The sequence below is a fragment of the Pteropus medius genome, unplaced genomic scaffold (assembly GCF_902729225.1).
Source record: "Pteropus medius unplaced genomic scaffold, Ma_sr-lr_union100, whole genome shotgun sequence".
In the NCBI taxonomy this organism is placed as follows: domain Eukaryota; kingdom Metazoa; phylum Chordata; class Mammalia; order Chiroptera; family Pteropodidae; genus Pteropus; species Pteropus medius.
In genome coordinates, this window is record NW_024356336.1 from 723,910 (window position 1) to 751,237 (window position 27,328).

At 43.7% G+C, this 27,328-nt stretch overlaps 1 protein-coding gene across 5 annotated transcripts in view; it reads right to left on the reverse strand.

Moving 5' to 3' along the window:
• ACACB (acetyl-CoA carboxylase beta) overlaps window positions 1-27,328 on the reverse strand; it is a 103,263-nt gene that overhangs the window by 47,171 nt on the left and 28,764 nt on the right. For all 5 annotated transcript variants that reach the window (XM_039861769.1, XM_039861773.1, XM_039861770.1 and 2 more), the window contains 15 exons: window positions 19,664-19,796; window positions 18,107-18,245; window positions 16,081-16,190; window positions 15,787-15,868; window positions 14,464-14,562; window positions 13,354-13,463; window positions 13,140-13,250; window positions 10,071-10,280; window positions 9,606-9,776; window positions 7,786-7,947; window positions 6,257-6,420; window positions 4,271-4,421; window positions 4,078-4,181; window positions 2,911-2,992; window positions 366-511 (listed from right to left, as the gene is read on the reverse strand). In XM_039861769.1, the coding sequence (XP_039717703.1) occupies window positions 366-511; window positions 2,911-2,992; window positions 4,078-4,181; window positions 4,271-4,421; window positions 6,257-6,420; window positions 7,786-7,947; window positions 9,606-9,776; window positions 10,071-10,280; window positions 13,140-13,250; window positions 13,354-13,463; window positions 14,464-14,562; window positions 15,787-15,868; window positions 16,081-16,190; window positions 18,107-18,245; window positions 19,664-19,796 (1,974 nt within the window). The remainder of the gene's footprint in view (window positions 1-365; window positions 512-2,910; window positions 2,993-4,077; window positions 4,182-4,270; window positions 4,422-6,256; window positions 6,421-7,785; window positions 7,948-9,605; window positions 9,777-10,070; window positions 10,281-13,139; window positions 13,251-13,353; window positions 13,464-14,463; window positions 14,563-15,786; window positions 15,869-16,080; window positions 16,191-18,106; window positions 18,246-19,663; window positions 19,797-27,328) is intronic.

A 27,328-nucleotide genomic window follows, 5' to 3' on the forward strand; every position in this document is an offset into this window, starting at 1 on the left:
TAAAGGCAGCCATGAGTGTCACTTACCCTGTGTGTGGTATGGGGGATTCCACTTTCCCAAACGATGGCGTTTGACAATCACTGAAAACTGACTGGGCGTGAGTTGGGGGAGCAAAGGGAGGGACCCTTTTATGGCTGAAAACTAGTTCCTTTTACACACATAATTCCAACAGGCACAGAGAAACAATCAGTAAATATTATTCAATAAATATTTACCAACTATAAGACTTCACCTTATAACTGAAATGGGGAGAGAGGATGCCCTATGGGTGGAGCCTGCAATAATCTTGAATATTCTTGGCAGATAGAACATGAGTTAAAAAGAGGGAATAAAATATTGCTCTGGGATGAATCTAGTCCACGTACCTGTTGATCTCTTCTTTCATGTAGGTTGTGTAGCTGCTGCCATTGTAGGACAGCAAAAGCCCGCCATCGTTTAGCCGGTGGGCATCGATCTCAATGTGACAGCCATTCATGATGAGGACAAACATGGTCAGAGACTGCCGGGCCACCTGTGGGGACAGGTGCAATGTCCCTACCTGAATTGAGGATGCCTGTGTGTCCCTTTGCCCCCAGAGCACCATGCGACCCCCTTGACCAGGAGCTAGAGCTAGTGTTCGTGGCGGGAGTGCCAGAGTGAACACCTTGCCTGTCTAGTCCCAGCTCTCAGTCACCCTGAGGAAGCAGCTTACAGGGAGAGAGGGGAGTCAGGGCATCACACTTGTCCTGTGGGTAGGATAATGGTTGCTGGCCACATTTCACCAACTGTGTGCCCTTGGGACCTGGGAGCTTCCTTCCGATTCCTGCCTCCAAGCATCAGCCCCCAGCAAGGGCCACCCTGGGTGACAGGGAGAAGGGGCCTCTCTCTGGGTGAGGCAGCCCTTAGACTCCACCAATGACCTAGATGTAGTCTAGGATTCTGCCCCCCACACTTGGCTCTGCCCAGGGGCACACAGAGACTTGGGACATTTGAGAGAGGCGCAGGTGGCCAGGATCTGGCCACAGCTGTGCCTTTCAATATGAGATTCAATGTGTGTATTCTCTTTCAGAAAACGAACACTCTAAGAAGCCTTCAACTTATAAAATATACATTTTGAGACAAAAGACGGCAAGAAATATAGGAATATTTATTGCAATATTATTTATGGTAACAGTAAGACTTAGAACCAAACTAGGTATCTGACGACCTTGCAATGAAATATTCTAGACCTGCACTGTTGAATAAGGTAACCCCTAGCCACTTGTGACTATTTAAACGTAGATTAATTAAAATTAAATAAATGTAAAATTCAGGTCATCAGTTACGCCTGACATATTTCAAGTACCCGAGAGCCACAAGTAGCCCCCACACTGGATGGTGCAGATCTAGAACATTTCTGTCCCTGTGGGAAGTTCAACTGCACAGTGCTACAGATATTGAACTGATGTTAAAGAAAACTTGTTAAGAACATGGAGAGACTTTATGCCATGATAACATTAAAGCAGTAAAACTGTACTTGCGCCATGATCTTAACTTTGTTAAAACTGGTACATAAGGGAAAAAATAAATAAATAACTGAAATGAGATTTGCTAAAATGTGAAGACTGCTTCCGAGGGCCAACACGTGCTGGATTCATTTCTCTGATGCTTTATGCTTGTATGAAATCTTGAAATTTTCTACAATGAGCAAGTGCCATATTTAAAATCGAGTTGGGGAAACCCTGGCTCCCAAAGGTAACCAGGAAGCATAGGGTGCAAAAGGCACTTGGTTTTACAGCACAGTCCCGTGGAGTTTGGCTGAACTAGGCCTAAAAATCTCCAAAGTTGAAAGTTCAATGTGTACTTGGCAGTATTAAAAAAAGAAAATAAAAATTCTGTCTCAGAAGCAGACTTGAACTCCATCCTCTTTTCTCTCCTCAGAATGTGAGGCTAGGAAGTGCCAGGAAGGCCTCAGTTCCTGGGAACACTTTGCCTCCTACAGCTCACCCCAGCTCAGACCTGGGACCTCATCCTGCATCTGCACCTCTCAGATACTGTCATTCTCTGCTGAATTGACCTCGGATGGCATGGGAAAGGTAACTGAACACTTCCACCAGGGGAGAGCAACCCTGAGTACACTCCAAAGACACCACAGGTGGCACAGGAGGAGATTAGAATCCCACATGCTAATTCCTGTTTCAGAGGCACAGGACAAAGCCAGCCTCGCAGTCCTTAGGAATGGACCCAGGCACTATGCCAGCTCATCAATGGTCCTGCTCATGCTCCGTAATGAGTTGGACAGTGTCCCCCAAAATTCACATCCTTCCTGGAACCTCAGAATGTGACCTTATTTGGAAATAGGGTCTTTGCAGATGTAGTTAGTTGAGGTCACACCGGAGCAGGGTGGGCCCTAAATGCAATCTGACTAGTGTTCTTCTAAAGAAGGGACCTAGAGAAATGGACACAGAGGGAGATGGTGTGAAGACACACACAGAAAGAAGGCAGCCGTATGAAATTGGAGGCGGAGACTGGCGAGGCGGTCTATGAGCCAGAAAAGACGAGGACTGACCACAACCACCAGAAGCTAGGAAACCAGGGAACAGATACTCCCCTCGATCCTTCAGGGAGACCAAGGCCCAGCCGACACTTTGATTTTGGACTTCTGGCCACCAAAACTGAAGGAATACACTTCCATTATTTGAAGCAACCAATTTGTGGTACTTGGTTACAGAAGCCACTGGAAACTAATAACCACTACATTGTGCCTTGTGCGTATTGCTCAAGCCTATGCGTTCTCAAACCGAAGTGTTCGGGTTTTAAGGTCACAGGCTACATGGGGCATCCTGGGACCCAAGCATGATGAAACCCACTCCAGGGATGGCTCATCACAAAAATAAAAACTCCTTCAAGTCTTCAGAGTGCTGGAGACATCCAAGAAACACAGGCCTTTACCTTGAGAATGTATTTAATGCCTCCGTAAATTAATTCCACATCCACAGTGTTCAGGAGGGAATCCGCAGGGAGGACCTGGCCCCTGAAAGAGAAGACAGACCTGAGGGTCAGCCTTGGGAGTCGCAGAACTCTATGGCTCTCTCCTGGATTTAAAAAGATCACCCAGCTCTTTGCCTTGCCTAAACACCAACAACACACCTGGCTGTACTAAGAAAGCTAAATCTGGTTAAAAGAAACATGGATCATCCCAAGGAAGCGGACATTCCTCAGGACTTGAGGAAACTGCTCTTGCTGAAGGATGTGAAATTTCAAAAGGGCTTTCCAGGAACCAAAGTTCATAATGGCTTCTTCTTGAAAGCTTCTATGTAGGAATCCTGCCGCCTGCTTATGAAAGAAACCAGTTCACAGACTGATGCTATTACCACTCAAAAAGCATGAGAAGTAAGCACTAAAAACTTTTATCCCTTTGTTTTCTTTTTGATACTTTCATTTGCCTAGCACAGTGATTCTCAACCGGGGGCAATTTTTGCCTCTACCCCTGGGACATTTGGCAACGTCTAGAGACATACTTGACTGCCATGAGGCCCCATTGTGTAATGGTCAGCACCCTGGACTCTGATTGTCATGAATTCCGGGGATAGAGGGGACACTCTGAATGGGGCCAGGGATGCTACAAATATCCTACACTGCAACAAGACAGTCCCACAACAAAAAATTATCCAGCCCAAAATGTCAATGGTGCTGAGGCTGAGAAACTCTGGCTCATCCGAACATTTAGCACCTGCCTACTGCCATGCTGGTCCTTTTCACTAGGCACCTGCTGATTCAGGTGAGGGTCTGGGAAAGACCCATTTGTAGAGGTGACCTATAACTGCTTTGCTTCTCAAATCCACAACCTGACTCTGAACTCCTGTGATGACATGCCTGACTCAAATCAACATGAATAAACACATGACTGTATGTTGACTGCTGCCTTGGACTTGAGAATCCTGTCCCTTGACCTTTTCCGGGGCAGCCCAGGTCCCTATGAGGAATTTCAGAAGCTAGCACGTAAGAGGGGCTCACTAATCACCTGGTGACTGATTTGCAGCCAAATAAATTACGTTTGGACTTACTTGCCACTAAGACATATCCCAAAAGGGGCAAAGAATTATCCTCGTGCCCTACCTTTCCAGAGAGTGTAAAAAATCTGTCATGCAGGTTCTGAACTTCGCATCAGCCACGTTCAAGGCTCCGCACACCACCGCAAGCATGATATCTGGCTTCTCGGCCTAGGAAAGACAGCACTTCAGTATTCATGGCAACCAAGCCTACAGGGAGCTGGGGGGTCTCTGCAATCCAGAGGTGAGACACTCCCCACCTGCACTTTCTCAGCGATGAGATGATCTAGCCACCCAGTGTCGATGTCGTTGTTCTGGAAGCTCTCGGTCTCCAGGAGGTTAATGAGATATTCCACAGTCGTTCTGAAGTCACCTCGGATGGACAGTTCCTTCAAAGCCACCACCATGTTCCTTGAGGAGAAAGGCACACAGATTGTTTTCCAATTAACATACAAATCAACAAGAGTTCCCGCCAGGTTCCCAGAGAGCAGAACAGCACAAATGGTAAGAGGGCCCTGAGTCAGGTGGCCTGGGCCAATCTGGGCTCCAGCATCTACTAGTTAAGTCATCCTGGGCAAGTGACTTAACTGCCTGGGCTTCAGTTTCCTCATCTGGAAAATGGGGAAATAACCCTGACAGGGGCTTAAAGATCCTTGAGACAATCAATATAAAGCACCCAATCTGATCAATAAAAGTCAGCTGCTATGAACATGATTAATTACAGTGATTATAATTTTAATTAACCACTGCCAGTCACCCTGCCTCTCTCTCCCGCTGGACATATTCAAATTCAAATTCCTGTGTCCCAGAGCTAGTGCTGCCCGCCCCTCACCGGCCATCTGCACAGCTGTTCTGCCCCAGGTGCACGAGGTGCACTTACAGACTGCTAACTCTGCTACCCCGCCCAGGGCGTGGCAGTCAGTCACCAGCCACATGTATTTGGCAGGAAATCATCTCCCGTTTCCCAAAGGGACTGCCTCTCCCCAAACAGGGTCTCCAGTCCAAAGGGCTGAAACCTCCACTTTCTGTGAAGCCATGGAGAGAGTGTTTTGGAGGAAATATACCAGAGCAAGAAAGAGGCATTAGAAGGTGTCCCTTTCTGGAAGAGGAGAGCTCTTACAGCATTCCTGCGTGCTTTTACAGCAATGGCCAGTCCAGATGCAGTGGAGTCAAGTAAGGTGTCAAAAGGCTGCGGTTGTGGGAGCCGAACCTGCATCTAAGAGTTAAGCCACTGCACTCAGGGTGACCAACTTGTCCCAGTTTGCTCAGGACTTTGCCAGTTTTAGCACCGAGAAATCCTAGTCCCAGGAAAACCTGGACAGTTGATCCCCCTACTGGACTCTGACAGCAGTAATAAAAAAAAAAAAAGCTGGATTTCTTTTTTCCCCCCTCTGAATCCTGTTGAAGTTGCTACTGGTCATTCATTCACAGCATGGGACAACCCACAGGCCATTTCTTTTGGAATGGGCTGGGCCGGCTGACCTCCCTCCCTCTCCCTATTAATTCTTATTTGCTGAAATGCTCCCTAAGCTCCAAAGGTCTCCATTTTTTACTGAGCATCATTAAAATTAATTATTCAAAGCTGGCAAAGAAGGCCAGCTCATCAAATCACTAATCTCAATTTAATTCATGGCTAAGTGCCTTGGGCCAGAAAGATTTTAATACTTTTTAAATGAAATATCCACAATGTCTTTAGGATTTCTCCCATTAAAGGACAGTTATCTACCCACACAAGAATGCTGAATGACAAAGTGGACTGTTTTGACCTTTTTGTGCCCAGGTCAAGGCAGGAGAAAGGTAAGGTGTGTTTCAGAATTCCGGGTCCCCTTTGTCAATGTGGGTTTCTCTGGAAACTACGTATGAGATTTAGATTAAGGCGTTCCCACCCCACAATACACCTTTTAAAAAAAAAGAAAAAAGCTATAGTACTCAGCATCTTTTAAACTTTTGGAATCACTGTGAACATTCTTTGGATCTCCTTCAAGTTCAACCTATAACAAGCTCAGGAGTAATGACCTTGGTGAGGCTTCATGGAGCTCAAACACAGGAAGAGGGTAGACTTTGTTCTTGAATTCAGCACAAGGTATTTAAAACAGGGTTTGCTCTGTGATTCACTTCCCTTGATCTCCTAACTCGCTAAAGTATCTGAAGCGACAGGCTTTTAGTTTTTTAAAGGAAGAAAGGTAGAGACAGGAAGGAAGGAAGAGAGGAGGGAGGGAAGGTGAGAGAGGAGAAAAGATACTGACGAAATGGCCTCTTCCCGGTTCTCTCCCCAAGAGAAACAGTGACCAAACTGAGAATCAGCAAACTCATGTAAGCCACCAGCAGCAGCCACGCTGAAATAACCCCACACATTCTTGCTGCTGCGAAAATTCAATTCCTGGACTGTTCCAGAGCTCGGCTTAAACCCCTGGAGCCAAGACAGAAAAAGCAAAATGGAAGAAATCATTACTCCAGACCTATTTTCAACAGAATTAAATTCTAGGAAAACCCCAGAATGCCTGCCACAACCAACAGGTTATTGTGATCAATGAAACATTGGTATTTCTCATCCTTAGGGGTGTAAATGTATCTGTGGGTGTATCCACGTGAGCACGTCAATGCATGTAATTTTTACTTTAAAAACACTATTAAAAAAATAACAACCAAGTTGGGATGGGGGAAAGAGGTACAGATACAATATAGGTGAATGGTGATCATTGATGGAGCCCAGGGAAGGTACATTCTGATTTTATACTCTTGACATTGTTGACAATAAAAAAATTAAAAAGGACTGGATTTCCAATTTTGAATTATGAAAATTGCAGCATATAAAGAAACCCACTGTTAGCCTTGCTGATGCTAACACACCTAATTCCCTCACCTGTAGCCTGTCCCACTCTGAGTGTAATTTTGGTAAGCAGGGGTGGGGGTTGGGGAGGTGGATGCAGACTCTCTCTCTGGGATTAAGGCTCTTGAACTGAGTGATGGAGGCATTCTTTTTGACAGAGGTGCCTGGAGGCAAAAGATAGAGTTCTGGGAACTCCATCCCCCTAGGCACCCGTAAACAAGCCATCATCCCTCCTAAAAATTCCCATTTTGCTGTCTGTCACCGGAGCTGGTTGTTTGCTTGCAGCCAAAGATCCCAAACTAACACAGCTGCCATAGCTTAATATTCTTTAGTTAAAAGGAGGAGGGGAAAAACAAACCTCTTACTCCAAGTTTCTTGAATGTAATCATGAAACAGGTCGTGATAGACTATGGAGATGATGTGACAATCGACCATCAGTAAGCATGTAAACTGTGATAGATGCCAACTGGTTAATTTTTTTAAGGCACAAATAAGAACAAGTCACAGACAGACTCCTTACATTGGGCCAGATTGCACTGATGGTACAGCAAAACTTCACAGGACCAGAAATCCAAGGACCCAGGCTCTAGCCTGGCTGTTTGATCCAAAGATGGACGTGGCCTTTAGAGTCCATGACGGGGATTGGCCATGGCCTCAGCAGTCCCAAGCTTGAGGCGTTAGGCAAGTTTCCCCAATCTCTTGAGCTGGAATGTGGCAAGAATAGTGCCCAGCGGCAGCAGTGTCGTGTAAGCGAGCAAAGAGATGTATGAAGGGATCTGCCCAGTGCCTGGCCCACACTGTGTGTCAATAAACCATGATTTGTCCCTTCCCACACCTCAGTTTCCCCTTCCGTAAAATGAGAAGCCTGGGAGTCTTAGCCTGGGGGTCTGTCTCACATGGGGAAATTGGAGATGGCGGAAACACAGAGCCCTCCCCACAACTTGCCTCATCTGGGTTTTCACTGGTGATTCTGGCTGCAATGACGTGGCCTCGGACGAGCGGAGGGTGGGAAGGAGTTTCAAAAGAAATAGGCGTCACCCCCCATGGTGACTCTCCGTACAAAAGTCGGATATCCTTCAGCCGGTGCAGTGGCACACCCATTGCAATCTGAAATCAAAAAAATACATCCCACGACTGTCAGTCCCACGAGACCTCTGGCTCCCAAACATGGAGCACAGTGCTAGATGCAATGGAAGAGGTGCAGTGAATGAGTTCAGATATACTGAGAACCTCATGTGCACACAACACTGCTACGTGGTGGCAGGAGAGACAAAGAAAGAAAAAGGCAAAAATCTTGACTCTGCAATAGTGTCAATGAAGAGGTGACATTCGTAAAACAACATCATATGACAAGAAAATATGCGCGTCAGGTAAGATTTACAAATTTTAGTGCTACAGAAGGTGAGAAGGAAAGGTGTCCACTGGCAGAATTACAGGTTTTGTGAAGGATTCAGGGAAAGTTGGGCTAGAAGAATGAGTAAAAACCAGACAGTTACGGACACTAGCTTAGCCACATGATCATATTTAACATGCTGTGTCTTGTGATATGAACTCACAAGGGACACAACAACACTTGTGGAATCCCCCGCCAAAATGTTTAAGAGATTTTAACCAGGAAGAAACAATCAGACCAATCCAAATTGAGGGATATTCTGCCTGAACGCTTCATAAATGTCAATGTCAAGAATGAAAAACGAAGACTAAGATTAGAGACAAATGAAAAATGACAATGAATTGTAATGTGTGGTCCTTGATTGGATCTTAGATTTAAAAAAAAAAAAACAAGCAAAAAACAACTACAAATTTGGAACCTTATTGGGACAACAGGAAAAATTTTAATGTGGGCAGTAATAGTAGATAGATATGTGGTGGCTTCAATGCTCTATTTCCCAAGTGTGATAATTTTATTGCGGTATTATTATAACAAAATGCCCTTGTTCTCAGGAGGTCCTTACACTGAAGTATTTAGAAGCAAAGTGGCATGACAAGTCAAAACATCTCTCAATAGGTTGAGCCAAAAAAAAAAAAAACACTATACACACAAGTAGAGAGAAGGCAAATATAGCGAGGTGCTAATAATTGGTATATGTAAACATAGGGTACGATATTAACTTGCATTATCCTTGCAACTTTTCTAAAATATTTCAAACTAAGAAAAGAATAATATGAATTCTGGTGGAGGAAGGAAGGGAGGAAGAAAGCAAACAACAGAACAACAACAAAACTGAGTTCCTATTAATGCAAGAGTTCCTACCCCTGGGTCACAAGTTTTCAATGGGGGTGACACTTGCCCCAAGCGGGCAAACACTTGCTCTTGGGAGTGAAAAAAATCTTACTCTTTGTATGTATAAAAGCACAGATATATCGACAATACCCAAACAAATAGGGGAGGAATTAGGGGGAAAAAATGTCTAAAAAGGCTTCTTAGGGGAAAGGTGATAATAAAAAAAAAAAAGGTTGATAAATACTTCTCTGGGTCTATGAATGAGTATCAGGGATCCACGAATGCCCTGAAATTGTATAAAATATATTTTACCAGGGAGAAAGTCTGTGGCTTTTTCCAGTTTCTCAAAGGATTACATGGCAAAGGTGAGAAACCACATCACAGAAGTTCCTTAGCCTGTGTGGCTCTCAGTGCTACTAACGTATTACAACAGTCATTCCTCAGAGACAGCCAGCCAAGAGCAGCATAAAGGTCTCATCGGGGTAGGACCAGGGACCCCACCCTGGGCAGAAGACCCAGGGCTCAGGGCTCGTTCCCTCACCTGTAGCTGGGCAGCCGGCAGATTCACATCAGCGATCATTTCTGTGCAGGGGTGTTCCACCTGCAGGCGGGGATTCAGCTCCAAGAAGTGGAAGCTGCCATCCTGGCTGTAGAGATATTCAACTGTGCCTGCGCTCACGTAGCCCACCGTCTTGGCCAAGAGGACAGCACACTGCAAAGAAACAGAGACCGGGGGGTTTCCAGTGGTTTTCTCAAGTAGTTTTAATGGTGGTTCATTAGTTTCCCCATCAAATGGAGACCTGCTATGTGTCGATTACTTTGGGACCGCACAGATCATTCTCCAATAAACCCATGCCAGGCTGGAACCATCTCCATGATGGGCCCCCAGTCCCTTCTTGGGCACCCACCCAACTCTGGCGACACGGACGATGGGGAGCTCTTGCCGACTCTGAGCTGACACGGCTTCCCCTGAAACTTCCCCTGCCCCCTGGCTTGCAGAGCCCACCTGCTCCATGAACTCGAACACAGCAGGTTTAGCGATGGTGGCAGGTGCCTCCTCGATGATTTTCTGATGTCGCCGCTGGATGGAGCAGTCTCGCCCAAACAGGGACACGGCGTTCCCATACTGGTCTGCGAGGATCTGGACCTCCAGGTGACGGGCGCGCTGGGCCAGCTTCATGAGAAAGATGGGGGAGCCCGGGATCTCGCTCTGCACCTGGTGGAGAAGGCAGAGTGGCTGGCTCATCCCTGGGCAGCCAGGGCTGGAATAGGAAGTTCTCCAAAGAGTGAGAAATGATGGCAGTGACGTCCACGATCTTTTAGTTTTGTTTCACCTCTCTTAAAGACATTACATTCTCACTGTTGCTTTAAATCCAACATTGTGAAAATATATAACGTAGAAGGTAAAATTTCCCCACAATCCCACTGTCTAAAGATAATGTGCTGTTAAGAATTGGTTACAAACTGGTTAAGAGTTTACAGTACTGTTAAAGAGTTATGGTAGTTGAGAGGTAACTAGTTAAGAGTTAATGTGCTGTTAAGAGTTGGGTATACAAACTGGTTTTCTGCTAAACATTCAGTAACACACACGCAGAATGTTTCTTTAAACAAAAACAGGACCAAAGCACAGTACTCTGTAGCTTTCTTTTCCTCCTGCTCAGTGAACTTACTCAGCCAGCTCTCCACGGTAGAACCTATCACTGACTTCATCCTTTTAATGGCTGATATGCATTATAGGGATGTCTTATAAGGATGTCATCTAGAGATTCTTAAAGAAAGATGACATAAAAACAAGTGTTCACATGGAATGATTTCTAAGACAAATATTTTTAAAACACAGGTTACAATTACATATGAGATGACCCCACTTAAGTGAAAAATAGTAAAATCAAACTGCATTAATGTCTATATAAAAGAATATAAAGTAAAAATGCTGGTGAGAAACCCAACTGCTAATGGTGCTTCCATCTGAAAAGGGGGGAGGTGTTGGGAGGTGATGGTAAAAAAGAAATTTTCCTTTTTCTATTGTTAACATATCACTGAAGTATCTGAATTTTCACACGAAGAACATATTTATATTACACTCATACAATTAAAAGAGAAAAGCCTGTGGGAGGTCGTGCATGTGTGGGGGCAGGGGTGCAAGGGAACTCTACATGAAGTCCCACCACTTAACACCATCAATAGGTTCTATGACTTTAAGCAAAATGACACATAACAAAACCGGTTTTATCATAGGCTGACAGACATAAACAAGAGTTCAGTTCTTACAGCATCTCATCAACCTTATAATCAAATGAAACACTGTTGAAGGAAACTATGTTATTTGAGGACCTACTGTGCTTTTGGCTCACTTCTACTGTGAATTAGAAAGTGCTCTAAAAAGTAAAGTCTATTTTGAAAAAAGAAACAAAGAAAAGCTTTAAATTCTGTACAACCCCTAAATGTAATGGTGAGACCTGGATCACGCCTGGAGTTTCCTTAACATAAACATATCATTGTTAATCTCTGAACTGTGACAAACATGGCATAGTTACAGAAGATGTTAATAATGGCAGAAACTAGGTGAAAGGGAGATGGGAGCTCTGTACTACTGCTGCAACCTTCCTGAAAATATAAATTCTTCACCCAAAATATCCTGAAAGAGACACATATCCTGAAAATATAAATTCTTCACCCAAAATACCCCGAAAGAGACACATGGTAGCAAAACTACTACTTCATATAACACTCACATATTGCCCACAGCTACACAATTGGTAAATTTTTAGAAAGCAATTTACAAATAAGTACATGTAAAGTGCATGCCATTTAACAAAGTCCTTCTCTCCCCATGGTGTTTACTCAAGAAAGTAATTCAAAAGAGGAGAAAAAAGCTAAGTATTAAGTGCCATGTTATACTATAGCAGAATTATTCTGCTATAATGAAAATAATGAAAATGGAAACAAGCTGAACATTTAAAAAGGAAGTTTGATAAATGAGACTATGGCCACATAGGGAACACTGTGCAATCATCAAAATCATCGTTAAGAACTAGAACAACATGGCAAAAATAAAAATGTTCACGATCTACAATTTAGAATTTTTTAAATGTAGAACAAAATATTGTGTAGACCGAGTATGCCTCTTTAAAATATACCCATGAACAAGGTCTAGAAGAAAACCTAGAAATATTAAAATAGTTGGGTTAAGAATGAGAAGATTGCCAGCATAGTTTTTTAAACATTGCCAATAATAGGCATAATGTTTTAAAAGTAGAAAACCAGCTACAAATAAGTAAACATACAAACTACAGTTGACACTTGAACAACTCGGGGGTATGGGCACTGACTGACCTCCCAGGCAGTCAAGAATCTGCCTGTAACTTTCGACTCCTCCAAAAACCTAACTAGCAATAGCTTACTATTGGCTGGAAGCCTTACCAATAACATAAACACTCGATTAACACACGGATTTGTATATTTTATGGTAGTAAATGATAAAATAGGCTCGTATCTACATATATTTTATGCATTCATGACATACAACCTTTTTCTTAATTTTTTTCAATATTTCTAGGGTATGCAGTTCTTCCATGAGTTTTTTTCAAATTATTGCAAATCTCTAAAAATTGTTTAAATATATTTATTGAAAAAAATCCATGTATAAGTGGACCCATGCAGTTCAAACCTGTGTTGTTCAAGGGTCAACTGTATAGTTCCTACGATAAAAACCAATCATCTAGAAACATTAAAAATATCAAGACTACTAAAATTTACAAAATATCCCATCTCTCAATAGACAAATATAGTCACAGATGTTCTGACCCTATATCTCTGAAACTATTTACAGACACCCTGATTCACAGACCTGAACATCTAAGGAAATGAATGGTACACCGATCAACACAAACCATGGACTTCTGCGAGTGAAATGTACACATTTGCTTCGAAACAGCACAGCAATATTCCAGCTCCCACAAATATCCTCTCAATTGTGACAGAATAACGCTAATGGAAATAATCTGGTGGCTAACAACTGAATACAGACAATTTCTAAATATATGTGAAAAAATACGCAGCAAGGACAGCTCACTTGTCTGAAGAGGACTGGGAAGTCCTCAGCACTCTCCACTTTTCGGATTCCTTTCCCTCCACCGCCTTCAGAAGCTTTGATCATCAATGGAAAACCAATTTTTTCTGCTGCCTGGGGACGAAGGACAAACAGACCTCTTTAGAGATTAGTTTCCATTGCTACCAGGACAGTGGGAAGGTTCTGGTGCCTTGATACCCACAGGCTCTGCATTTACCTCCAAGCCTTCATCTACGTCTTTCACACAACCCTGGTTGTAAATGTCTTCTGGGACACTGATTGTTTTTTCCTGCTGCAGACCATCTTTTTCCCACTTCACTGTCAGACCTGGAAAGGCACAAAGAAAGCTGAATCCTCCAAGGGCGGCGGAGACACACACAACACAGGAATCACAGGGCGTCTCCTCACCAAAGCCACTCCAGACCTGGCCTCTAGACCAACAGAATGCAGACACGACCCTTTAGCTTTAATTAAGAGCTTATAATTTTCTTAAGGACTGATTCAACTCTGAATGGGAAATCAAGCTTAAGAAATTCGGATTGAGTCTATAAGACCGACCATACTAAACTAAATCCAAAAATATCCCAAATCTCCCCTATGGAGTAATTTATATACAAATCATTACGTTCTAATACTGTGAAGATTAAAAAACAAAAACAAACTTTCCATTCCAAATTTAAAATTTAATCTTTAGAGGAAAAAAATCAAATTGAATAGGAAACTCCTGAGACTTTTTCTGTTTATTTTTTAATATAGCCTAGAAATTCCACTTAGAGGAATTTATCATAAGGAAATGCTTAAAATGTACATAGAGATTTAGCTACTAGATGATAAGCCTCTATTACTTTTAACATTTCTTAAATTAAAACAACAAAAAAAAAAACTGGAAACAACCTAAATGTACGGCTAGAGAGGACTGTTAAATAAATTATGGTACATCTGTATAGTATAATTTTCATAACATTTTAAATGTTGTAAAGTATATTTATTGACATAGAAAGATTAGTGAGAAATAAGTCCCAAACCAGTAAATATAAGATCTCTGGTTTTTTAAAGGATGTGCATTTAAAAAAGGCAAGAAAGGTAGACAGCCTAAAATACAACAAAGTTCAACACCGGGTCATAGGATTATGGATGATTTCTATTTCTTTTTTGTACTTCTCATATTTTCTAAGTTATCTACAATGAAATTGTACTGCTTGTTTAATCTAACTTAAAATTTTTAAATGAAAGAATAAATAAAAAGCGTATTCCCGTCACCCCACCTCTGCTCACATTAGCAAGACTGAGCCAAGTAGACCCCCAAAGTAAAGCTTGTGGCCCTTACCACTTCCACTCCAGGGCAGTGTGGGAATCTGCAGCGTCTGGGCCACGATGGTAGAGGCGATCTTATCTCCCAGGGCCCACATGGCCTCACTGGGAGGGCCTGAGGAATCAGGGACAAGGGAGAAGTCAGAATCAAGTCAGCCACAAGACCCTCGCAGCTGAGTGCCAACCAAGTGAAAGAAAAGTATTCAGGTCCCAGCTCTCAAGTTTACCATCAAGTCAGGGAAAAAAAAAATCTGTTAAGTTTGCTACTTCATCAGTCAACTTTCAACACATGTAGATTTTAAACCTGGTCTGACTTATAACCTAAGCTGTACAGCATATGCAAAATTCACTTTGCAGGGGAAGGCAAAAAATTAAACCAAGGGGTCAAGCCAGCATCTCAAAAAACTAGATCATGGTGGGCAAATTTTTCCTATAATGAGCCACACAGGAAATATTTTCAGCTTTGTAGACCTTCTGGTCTCTCTGTCACAAATATTAAACTTTGCCAGTGTTGGGCAAAAGCAGCCATATACAATACATAAATGAATGAGCAGGGCCATGTTTCAATAAAACTTTATTTACAAAAGCAGGCAGTAGGCTAGATTTGGCCTGTGGGCTGTAGTTTGCCAGCTTGTGGGCTGGACCATCAACTTCCAGAGGAGCTAAAACTGAAGGATAAAAGAGTCCTGTGTGACAGGCAATCGAAGACCATGGACAGAAAAAATATCAGCTAGTAAAGGTCACCAGACCGACCCTTGGTATATCAGGTGCTGATTGAACTGAGCTGCTTCATACAAAAGTCTGTGTTATAGGCTCAATGGTAAGGATTTATTATGGATGATAATTCCCCTAAACCATGAAAGGAAGTCAGATAATATAATTGCACAAAGTTTACAAATACAAGTTCAAATCTTGAAACAAACAGATGTCACAGATAATAAGTATCCTTTATCTAATAAGTAGTAAAGATGAGGGGCTCTGGTCCCAAGGGGTGAGGGCATTCTGAAGGAAAGCTGTGACCTCATCAGAAATGTGACCTTTAAACCTGGTGATAACTCTGGACGTGGCTGGTACCTCACTCAGTACCAACAGGAACTAGCAGAAGTCTGCTTGTCCCAGCATTATTCCACTGTGGTAACCATTATAATGGCTCCTATTTCTCTGGGCTGGCTGACCTACCCAGGTGACCTCCTATCCATAGACTCACTTGTTCCTGACCATGAATTTGTGAGTGGAAATACTGAGGTGACCCCCACCTTAAAGAAAGACAATCTGACCCAGCAGAGTGTTGTTACATCAACGTCCCAATTCCCACGTATCTGATGGAGACACACTCTACCTAAGAAAGCAATCTTGTACTTGCACAGGAGCTCCGGAAGTTTGGGGTTTTCAGAAGCATGGCCCCAGCCAGCCCACACCGCCTGCAAACACAAAGAGTCATGAACAAAGATCTTCCTTCAAGAACCTGCCTCCCATCGCACACCGAAAGCTCTTTGCCAGGTCACATCAGTCTTGGAATTCAGAGTCTCACAGGACCTGGCTTCTCTGCCCCTTCCGAATTACGAAACTGAGCTGCTCCTGAGCTCAGGGCATCACCCGCTGTGGGCAGACTGGGGTGCCCCATCCGACTTGCCTGCACGGGGATTCTCTTGGCAATGTCCACAATCAGCTCCACGTTGGCATAATTGTTGTTGTTGGGCCCTCCTGGGACAGGGACGTACTGATCTGCCATCTTGATATACTCTGGAATTAAACAGGAGAGAAAAGGAATGAACAACAGAGAGATGGAGTTAGTTGTAGGAAATCTGTAAGACATGACTGCATATGGCCATGGAAAGGACAACCGTGACAATTCTAGGGCAACAATGGACAAATGTGTGTGATAATTAGAAGAAAACTGAATATGACTTTAATTATGTAAAAATATATGCATGCCTGGACCAGGCCTGGAAGGGAACAAAAAAGAAGGAAGCGAGCTGTCAGGATAGTGGGTATTTTTATTCCTCTTTAAAGTTTATCTTAATATTGTTTAGCCATTAGACAATTCAATGCTTATTTTTCATCGTGATAAAAATAGCATAACATAAAATTTACCATCTTACTCATTTTCTGAGTGTCCAGTTCAGAAGTGACAAGTATATTCACATTGTTGTGAAACAGATTTCCAGAAATTTTTCACAAACTTGAAACTCTGTACCCATGAAGCAACAACTCCCCTTTCCCCCTCCCCCACCCCAGCAGCCACCTTTCTGTCTCTATGGTTTTGACCACTCTGTGGACCTCATATAAATGGAATCAGACAGTATTTGTCTTTTTGTGACTGGCTTATTTTACATAGCATAATGTCCTAAAGTTTGCCCATATTGTAGCATGGGACATCAATTCTTTCCTTTTTGAAGCTGAATACAATGCAATGTTTTAAGCCACAAATTCCATTTGGAGAAATACGTCTTAAAAAAAAATCTTTGGTGATGGGGACCTCTCTTCTGCCTCCACCCCGTGCTGTGAGCCCTCCTTTGCAGCCTGCACATTCCTGCTAGTCACTCCCCTAGCTAGTCGGCCTGTAAGGGCCAAGACCCAGCAGCACAGCCAAGTAGCCAAGAGAATGTCCATCTACTCCTCCAGGTCTGTGAAATCGGCCACATGTGCCAATAAATATGCCCACCTCAGCCTCCCCCATGATTCCCCCCAGGGCTAGCTCAGCTCCCTGCATTCATTAAAGCTGGAGATTGGGGCTGCCAGCCAGCACACAGCACATGGCCTGGCGCTCCCAAGATGCCCAATAAACGTATGTTGATGAATAAAAAAAAAAAAGAGAAAGAACGAACAAATGAATGAACGAACGAACACACACTGGGAAGATCCCAGAGATTATAAAGAAGTCAGATAAGCATTTTCTCCTCACAGAGTTTTACTCTAATGTTGGAGAAGATAAACAAGAAAACAAATACAATAACTACAGACTGTGGTCAGCACCAGAGATGAGTGAGATGCTAAAAATCAAACCTATCCTCACTGTTCATTGTTTAGCTGCATCTATGTAGGGCAGAGCCCAGGGCCTGTGCCCAAGGAGGTTGGGGTGCGGGTAGGGGAGGTTCAGGGGATGGGGCTGAGGTTGGTGGTGCTGGGAACAGCACTGCAACCTCTGAAGCGTTTAAGAAAGGGCTGATGGGACCTGAGCTGTGTTTTTGAAAAATCAGTTTGGCTTCTCTGTGGAGAAGTGTCTGTAAAGAGATAAGATTGTTCAGGAAAAGCAGCAATTGTCCAATATTTATTTATAGAATGGTCTAGGCTAATAAAGAGGGTAAGTGAATAGAAAAATGAACAAATAACTGAAATGCAGTACATACATCTGCAAGAGAAAAACATCTGGAGGAATAGACACACATATCTGTGGTAATGCAGACATTTCTCAAAGATGGGATTTCTGCTTTGCATGTTAACCATCTGCATTTTTATAAGGCACTTAGGTCATTCTTGTCATCAGCAGACATTTTAATTAAATAAAGAAGAAAGGGCAAATAAATGTGGGCTCATGAGAGCTACCCTGGGGCTCTGTTGGGGGTCCAGAATGGATTTTCCCAGGTGGAGTGCAGGTGAGGACAGGTAAGGAAGGAACATGATGGGGTGGTAGGGGGAGGGAGTCAAGGCCCAAATACCTGCATTGGCCTTGAGGTCCTCTGGAGTCACCATGACTACAAACCGAATGGCCCGTTCATTTCGAAACATCTCGTAGGACCACCTGCGGATGGAACGCATACACTTCACGGCAGCGATGCCATTGTTGGCGATGAGCACCTGGATGGAGAAAAGGATATCTACCTGGACTAGATGTTGTGTGCCACCCAAGGTCTGTTTCACAGCTACAGAGCCTCCCCGCAGTATATAGAGCACATCGTCCTTCTTCGTATTTTTACAGCACACAGCCCAGCACAGAGCAGGTGCTCAGAGTCTTCCAACTGCATGAATGAATAATCAGGTGGATGGATGGATGGATGGATGGATGGAAAAAAAGGATAGACAGATGGATGAAGGGATGGAGGGAGGGATGAATGGATGAATAAATGAATGATGATTTTTGACTCTTTTATTTGGTGCCATCATGATCACATTTTTTGAGTTTTGTATGGACCAAGCTACAATACAATGTATCTCACCAGCATTCATGCCATCCTCACAGCAGGCCTTTGAAAAAGGTTGTATTATTATCCCTACTTGGGATTAAAGACATTAAAACTCAAAGGCGTTAAGGCACTTTCTCAAGGTCACACAGCTAGTAAGTGACAGAGCTGAGACTTGAACTCTCCACAGTGTGACCTGTGCTCTGAATGGACCCCTGTGGCTGCCTCTGCATCATGCAGGTTAAAGGCTCCAGATTTGGTAAGGAGGAAAGGCAGTAACGTTGGCTGGTCCCAGCAACAGAGAGCAATAGAAGAAACCTGGTTTCAATTCTCATTATGAGATGAACTTGACTGTGTGGCATTAGGCAGTTCCTTCTCCCTCTGAGCTCGCCTCCACATAAGAAGCTCAGACTGACCAACCACTTGGCCTGGTCTCTAAGAAACAAAACCAAGCTCTAGTTTTCTTATTTAAAAAAATTAGGCATGTGTCTTCAAAGCTCTGACTTACGGAGCAAGTCCATAATTTTAAGGCCCTTACATCATGGACTAATCTTCACAACAGCCCTGAAGGACAAGTCTCATTAGAGATTTGGAACGCAACTGCCTCTATTTTACAGAAGGGAAAACTGAGCCCAGATGTGACATTCTATGAGTGGTCACAGCAGACAGACCCCAGAACTCCTGGCTTAGGTTCAGCGTTCTTTCTCCCCTTTCAAAAATGACAAATTTTAGCTGTTTCCTTTCATTACTGTTATTCAAGTAAATAGGTCTCCTCTCCTCTAAGAAGCTGTAAATCTTAGGAAGGCAGGGCTGGGTTTCATGCTTCCCTCCCAATAACCTAGGAACCCTTGCATAAAGCACATCAGGGTCCTTTGGGGAGCCTCCTGACCTTCTCAGAGGCCTGGCTCCTCCTCTGTGAAATGGGGTCATGCATGCATCTGCTGCTTCAGGCTGCCATGAGGGTGAAATCTTAAAAAGTCTGGCACCCAGCACTTAGCAAGTGCTTGTCTTCTCTCTGCAGTGTGAGTACTCAGCCTGAAGCTGGTTCTCCCACACCACCCAGTCCCACCCAGAGTACCAGGACCCCATCTATACCTTCTCAATGACCTGATTCCCCCCAAAGCGTGTGACAAACTCGGCTGGAGAAGCTACGGTGAAGTCTCTCTGTAGATCCACCTTCCTCTGTTCTCGGCCCCTCTTCACCAGGTGGAGTCCCGACATACTGGGTCTGTGGAGGGAACAGGACATGCTGCATGAGCCAGGAAGCCTGGGACACTCAGGGAGGGAGTCGGGTGCCTGGCATCTATAAAACCCACAGGGACCGTGAAGCATTTATTTCAAGAGGCCAGCTCACGAATAAAGCAGGAGCAATCCCCTGACCCACACTCCAAGCTGTATATTTAGATTTTTAATCTTAAATTTTTACTTTATATGCCCATAATTTAGGAACTCAAATAATATCCAAAAACTTATAACAGAGGTGGAAGTCTATGATCAGGAAGTCACACATTCTAATACTTCAGACAGATTAAGCAGTATTGATAACTGTCATGTACTTTTTTGGATGCATATATCAAAAATTTTTTTAAAGTGAAAACGAACCAAAAAAATATATAATAAAAGAGGATTTTGCCCCACTCCTCCACAACGCGACACCAGAGAAAATCACTTTTGTGGCATTTACACGTCTCCATAGTTCTGAACGATGTGAGTGTACTATTTTGTGGGTCATCCATCTGAGATACCACCTGTAGCCTTCCTATTTGGGATGAGGAATTAATGCTCTTATTCGGCCATGCCATCCATTTCCCTTCTCCCAACCTCTCAATAGGGCCATGCAATTTGCTAAATTTACTATTTCCAGAAGTGCTATTTATTCTTTCCAGAAGTGCTATTATTTGGATGCTGAAATTCCTGGACTGGCCCACCATGTTATTATGTATTTTTCTCTCTTCTATTTTTTTATCTCTTTTATTTTCTGGATGATTCCTTTAGCCTTCTAACTCCTCCGTTCAGTGGAACTTTTCACTTCTGCTATCATTTTAAATGTCTAAGAGCCTATTTTCATCTGCAAAGGTTTCTTTTCATGCATCCTGTTCCTATGTGTACATCCTCTCCAACCTTGATGAGTATTAATAATAGCTTTTTCAAGTTCTCGTCTCCTAGCATGATTTGTTTCGTCTAAGTTTCCTGTGTCATTTTGTTGGTTTGTTTGGGGCCTGTCTCCCATATTAGAAACTACCCAAATGTTTGGTAGCCTTGGTCACTTCCTCATGACCAAGAGCAGGAACTTAAGGGTTGATCAGAAGTACTGGAATGTGATAAAGCCAGTGGACCCTGAGCTCAACACAGGGTGATCTGGGAGGGCTGTGTCTTTAAAGTCTTCCTCACTGGTCCAATTCCCCTGGGAAAAGTCTCTGGGTCTCCTGCCTGGAGGAAAGGCTGGCCAGGAGCCGGGGCAAAGAAGGAGGCGTAACTTCTCGGACAGGTCTGCGGGGCGGGGCAGGTTTTAGGATCGGGTACCTACACAGACCCTCATCCTCCTGTTAGGAATACTAGCCCCACACCCTCCACTGTGCCCATCATTCCCCAGTCCCAAGACCCTCTGCCTTTCCCTCTCCAGAGAACAAACCTCCTGCATTCTATTAGATGGAAGTGGGCAGCCCCCAGACGCACAGAGCAAGCAAGGGGCTCTGGGAGTCTTTCACCCAATCCTTCTCATTTTGGGATCCCCTTTACCCCCAGTTACAGAGGCTCTGGGCACTGCCAGCTCCTGTGCCCATCGATATTTAGTAGGTTTTCGGCTCTCCTCACTGCTGCTTTACCAATCTGCCCTCTTGGTTGTGCTAAGCCACTTATTCATCTGCTTTCCAGCTTCCAAAATGTTGCTAACTTCCCTCCTGTCCTCCCAGGCTTGAGGGGTTTCCTCTTTTTTTAAAAAAAAAAATCTCTTTGCTGGCACTTGGTGAGATTTTGACCGGAGTGGAATCAGGCAGACGCATTCAGTCCACTCACTTAATCCTGCCACAGGGTATTCAAGCTAAAAGCCACTTGCCAGGAATTAGGTTAGAGGTTAGCCATTCAGAGGTGTGTCCAGAGACTATGTCATCAGGCATCTTGGAAGGCTGGGGCTGAGTCGACTCAGGGGGCCAAAAGCTTGGGTGAAAAATTGACTGCTCATAAGGAACATCGCCAGCATGCTGTGGCCTACTGCCTGAGCAGGCAACAGCAAGGATGGAAGCAAATAAGCAGTCCATCCTTGGGGAAGAGGGAAGTCCATCCTTGGGGAATAAGGGAAGAGAAGTTCCATTTTATAGCTGAGAAAACTGAGGGCCAGACAGGCAAAGGGGGTGGGTCACCAGCAAGTCAGCAGGCCTGGGGCTCTTTCCATCACACCAAGAAATGTTGGGTGTGGGCGTTTTCTGCTATTCAAAGACTTTACATCCAGTATAGTTTCCCATGGGAAAAAGCTTTCTGCAAACCTGAAGTCTGTCCCCAATCCCCAGAGTGAGCCTACCCGTCAGAGGTGAAAAAACAGACTTCTAGGTTAAAGGAAACAGAGAAATGAGTGACAGAAACCATCATGTTTATGTGCTACTACAGGATATTTTCAATTAGGACCTTTTCCATTCTACTCGGCTTATTCATGGTGACTGACTGAATGAACAAATAAATGAACAAATGATTTCTGGCCCTTAAGATAGCCTCGCTGCCTCCCCAAAATTGCAAGCATCTTTTCTTCTAAAACCTCCCAGATTGAACTGCTGCAATGAAATAGGATTTAGAAAAGTACTTTGGAAGGTCAACATCATCTTGCAAATGTAAACAGTATTTTTATCATAAGCACATTTCATGAACAGGTAGTTCAATTCATTTTCAAGAATTTTATTTCTTTACAAAAACAGGCATATTTGGCCCAAGGGCCATAACTTGCAGACCCCTGATCCAGTTATCCTAAAGATGCTGAAAGCCATGGCCATCCCATTATCCATTGGGTAAGGCACTCAGTTTCCTTATCTTTAAAATGAGAATAACATGGACCTTAATTGAAGTCTGAGGAGTAAATAAATTAATACACAGAAAGTAAACGATAGTATCTGGCACACATTATACTCTATATTATTATATCAGTGCAGTGAGGCCTGGGCCTGCTGATCTCTCAACCTCACCAGAAAAGGCATTCATTAGGCCACCCCCTGCCCAGGCCGGCTCCCCATCTGTGCACTCTCCTCACTCTGTTCACGACCTTCCCCAACGGGCTGGCTTGATCCTTTGGCTTCAGAAAGTCTGAGACATCCCATTTCCACACACACAAACATTAAAACTCTAGCAATCTGACCTAAAGTGCAACAAAGCAAACCTCGACCATTAGAAAAATACCACTGTATGGCCTGGGGAAAAACCATTCATGGCCACCATTTTGATATTAAAACTGGTGACAGAGCCACCCACCCGCTCCATCAGGTGGGTCACAAACCCATCACAGCAAAGTAGGTTGGTGAACACACATAATGCTTCGGGGCAGGGGGTGGATTGTTTAAGGCCCTGTCTACAGGCTGATGGCTATTTTTATTTGTTTTTGACAAAGCTGGAGGCCAACCAACATTGGCTCTGGAGTGCTGACCTGAGGCTGGCATTTGCTCCAAGGCAAGTGTGGTGGCTGAAATGATGACTTTGGAAATTGCTTCAGGTGCTATCAACTATGCAACAGAGCTGTCAGCCAAACACAGTCAGCTGCTGAGGCACGAGACCAGGCAGAAGCACATTGGGAGGGAGGAAATAATATTCTGCAGTGTCACCACGGATAAAGCACAGGAGGCTTCTCACTGAAACCTCATAGCCCTGTGCAGGAGAGGCCACCGTCTCCTGCTCACAATGAGGAAACCGAGGCTCAGACAGGCCCCCACAATCTAATTTTGAAGCAGAAAGCTATCTGAGATAAATGAAAGTACCTCTATTGTCTGGACTTTAAAAAAACAAGCACAATGAGAGGCAATATGTGTAATGCAGGATCCTCAACTAGGGAGGCTACTGTGCTCCCTGGGGACATACGGCAATGTCTGCCGACATGTTTGGTTGTCATAACCTGATCAGTGCTACTGGCATCTAGTGGGCAGAGGTCAGGGATGCCGCTCAACATCCTGCGAAGCTTCCAGGACAGCCTCCATCACAAAGAATTATAAGGCCCCAAACGTCAATAGTTCGCAGTTGGGAAACCCTGGTAGACCAGAGCCATTCTCCCAGGCTTTGGGTCTGGAATCTACTACTTATGACCTGTGTAATCGTGGGAAAGTTGCTTCGATATTCTGCCTCATAGAGCATGTGTCCAGGTTTCAGCACTGGGTCTGGCTTGCAGTGAAGAGCTTTAGCTGAGGCGTCTCTCTGCAAGGAAGCCATTATAAGAGCCCTAGTACGGGGCCATCAGGCTAGGGCCCTAGCATTAACCAGTCTTTAAATCCCTTACCTCTCTTTTCCTTTTTATAATAGGGTGGGTAACTGCAGAGAGGTGATGAGCTAACAGAAGTGAAGGCCTCATTACTATCACGACACAAGTAAGAAAGAAAGGACATTGCCTAGCCTTGTATAGGCTGGTAACTTTGAATTCATCTTTGGGCTTCCAGATAAATGGAACCATGGAAATGTCTCAGGTCACCTGTCCCCTCAGTACTCCTGGGATGACCACTTTGGTGAGGCCAGGGGTTAGCCTAACTAGGGCCCAAGGGCTAAATCCAGTCTGCCATCTGCTTTCGTACCTCCCACAAGTAAATAATGGTTTTTATGTTTTTAATGCTTGAGAAAGAATTGTATTTTGTGACATGTGAAAATTACATGAAATTCAAATTTCAGTGTCCATTAAGTGTGACTGGAATATAGTCATGTCCATTTGATTATATGTTATCTATGGCTGCTGGTGCAGTAAACAGCAGAACTGAGTAGTTGTGACAGAAACCATATGGCCATAAAGCTGAAAATATATACTATCTGTCCCTTTATGAAATCCGTTTGTCAACTTTGAGTTAGGCAGCAGTTTTCAACCCCAACTGTACATTTCAACCCATGAGAAGCTTTAAAAAATACTGATGCCCAGGCCCCACCTGGACTAGTTAATAAGCATGACTAGGGGTGAGGGTTTGAGGGGCACCCGGACATTTACATTTTTCAAAAGCCCTCTCCCAGTGCCCCCCCACTAGGAAATTCTAATGTACAGGCAGGGGTGCAAAACACATATAGATCCACGACCAGCATTTCAACATGGACAGTTGGCCTTGACTCTGAGCAGAATTCCCATGGCCGTAATGTCACTCATAATGGGGCATTGTGGAACTCACTTAAGACCAGATTCTTCCACCTTCCCTTCCCCAATTTTATTTCATCCAATCCAACTCAAGTCTCTTCTAAGAAGCCCTTCTCCAGCGACTCTCACCCACATGCATTTCTCTATTCTCTGAGCTCTGGCCCTGTTTGCACACCAAGGGAAGCAGGTCAGCATTTAATTCTGGCTCCTTAGAAGTTAGTCAAGCCTTTGAGAAAGGATCCCAAATGTCTCTTGACTCCACCACAGATCTCTTTCACAAAGGAACTCTGTCATTACTGCTATCAGCTGTGCAAACAAAGTTTGTGCTGACCTGGGACAGCGCTCGAGGCCAGCACCTCCTGAGCACTGGGCATCTGGCACATGCTGGGTTCCAGTGCTAGATAGACAGTCTCAAGACCCCTGGAAAGGCCTATTAGTATTAGTCCCATTGAAAGATGAGGAAACTGAGGTTCAAAGGGTTGATGACATTTGCTCAAGGTTGCACAGCTCAGTAGCAGAGTATGGGGCTGTCTAACTCTCATCTTTTTAGCAATTCCAGGCTAAGAGAGGGACCTTGCAGTGACCAAATAAAGCATCTTCAAATTATTATAAATATGGTAACCACATGGCCTAGACCTGCAGGGACAATTCCATTTTCTTGCAAGTTTATTCTTCTGGATTAAAGTGGTTTGTGAAAGATATTCTTTTGGATTAATGTGTACACTTAAATGTGATTCAAGATGTATATGTTAAACTTCTGATGTGAATAGCTTTATAGATCAGAAAAAAGTATCCTTCATAGGCCACGCGGCTTGCTTTGGGTATACTCCAGTACTTGAGTGTTTTTGCCAGAAGAGTTAGACCAGGGCTCCAAATGTGGAAGAAATGTGACCTCTGTGTTCAACAAAAGTCTGAGTACACAAGACGGACTGTGATCCAAGCCTGGCCCCCTGCCCTTTTGCTCACACACAACCTAATCACTCCCAGGAGGATCCTCCAAAGACTCTGTTAGTCTCCTCTGCAAAAGGACCAAACAAATACAAGATCAGCCTCCCTCCTGTCTGGCTGGTCACATGTCTGGAACATGTCTCTAATCTATTTTGAATCTCCCATCAAAGGAATTAAACAACTGCTAAGGCCCTTCCAGCTCCAATAGTCCTCACTCCCTGGCATGCTCATTAGCTGCACTACTTTTCTGTCCAGTCTTTTAATCTTCTGACTAGTCTAACATTAGGAAAGACCTCTTAGTTTTGAAGTTGTGCTCTCAAAGTGGTAGAAACTGGCTGCCTACAGAGAGCCTTTTGGGCAACAGCCTGAGTGAGAATCCCAGTTATGCCTAGCCCTGAGAGTCTCAGTTTCCTCGTCTATAAAACGGGGATGACAGCCCCCACTTAAGCAGCCCCTGGTGGTGTTGCAAAGATGGCATGAGATCATACCTACAAAGCGGTCAGTCTGGCATACTGAAAGTACCTCATGAACGGTAACAGTTATCACTATTGCACCGCATAGGCCTTGAATTTGAATTATTGAGAAAACACCCAGCTCTCCAACTGGACCAAGAGTTCCTAGAAGGAGAGGTATGTCTCCCAAACATTTGTGTGCCTTCCTGCACCCAGATGCAGGCCTCACCCATGGGAGGCGTACGGGAACTATTTATGGACCGGGTAAAGATATCCAGAGAAAAGAGCAAAAGATGGGGGCAGACTTAGCTACAAAGCTGTCTTTCACAGTGCTAGTTATTAGAAAAAAAGGAAAAGAAAAGAAAAAGAAAAAAGAAAAAATGAAAAGCCCACATATTTGCTATCTATAGTGGATTATTTATACATTTTAAGGTGTATCCATTTAAAGGAACCCAAGAGACCTAGTAAAAAGCATGTTAAAGAAAAGTTGGCCAATGTTTTCTGTAAAGAACCAGAGAGTAAATACTTTAGGCTTTATGGCTCAGGCAGACTCTGTCCCACTACTTAACTCTGCCCTTGAAGCCTGAAAGCAGCCATAGAAAATAGATAAACAATGAGCGTGGCTATTTTCCAATAAAACTTTATTTGTGAACAAAGTTAAATTTCACGTAATTTTCACGCCACTGATTAGTATTTTTTTTAATCTTTTAACCATCTAAAAGTTAAAAAGCCCTTTTTTGCCTGCAAATCATACAAAAAAATGGGCTGTGGGTCACAGTCCGCTGAGCCCACTGGCAGAAAGTTTAATGTCATTTAATATCAATTCAAAAAGCAAGTTACAATACAATATGTTCTGAATGCTTCAAATTCATAAATTAGAACATAACTACATGGGGGGAAAAGGCTGCTAATGAAACTGTTAATAAAGATCATGGGGGTGCAGTTAGGGGTGATTTTTGTTCCTCCTTTCTGCTTATCTATAATTTTCTAAATTTTCAAAAGCATTATTATATGAATTATTGAGAAAACATCACTTTAGTAATTTTTAAAAATGCAATAAAATGA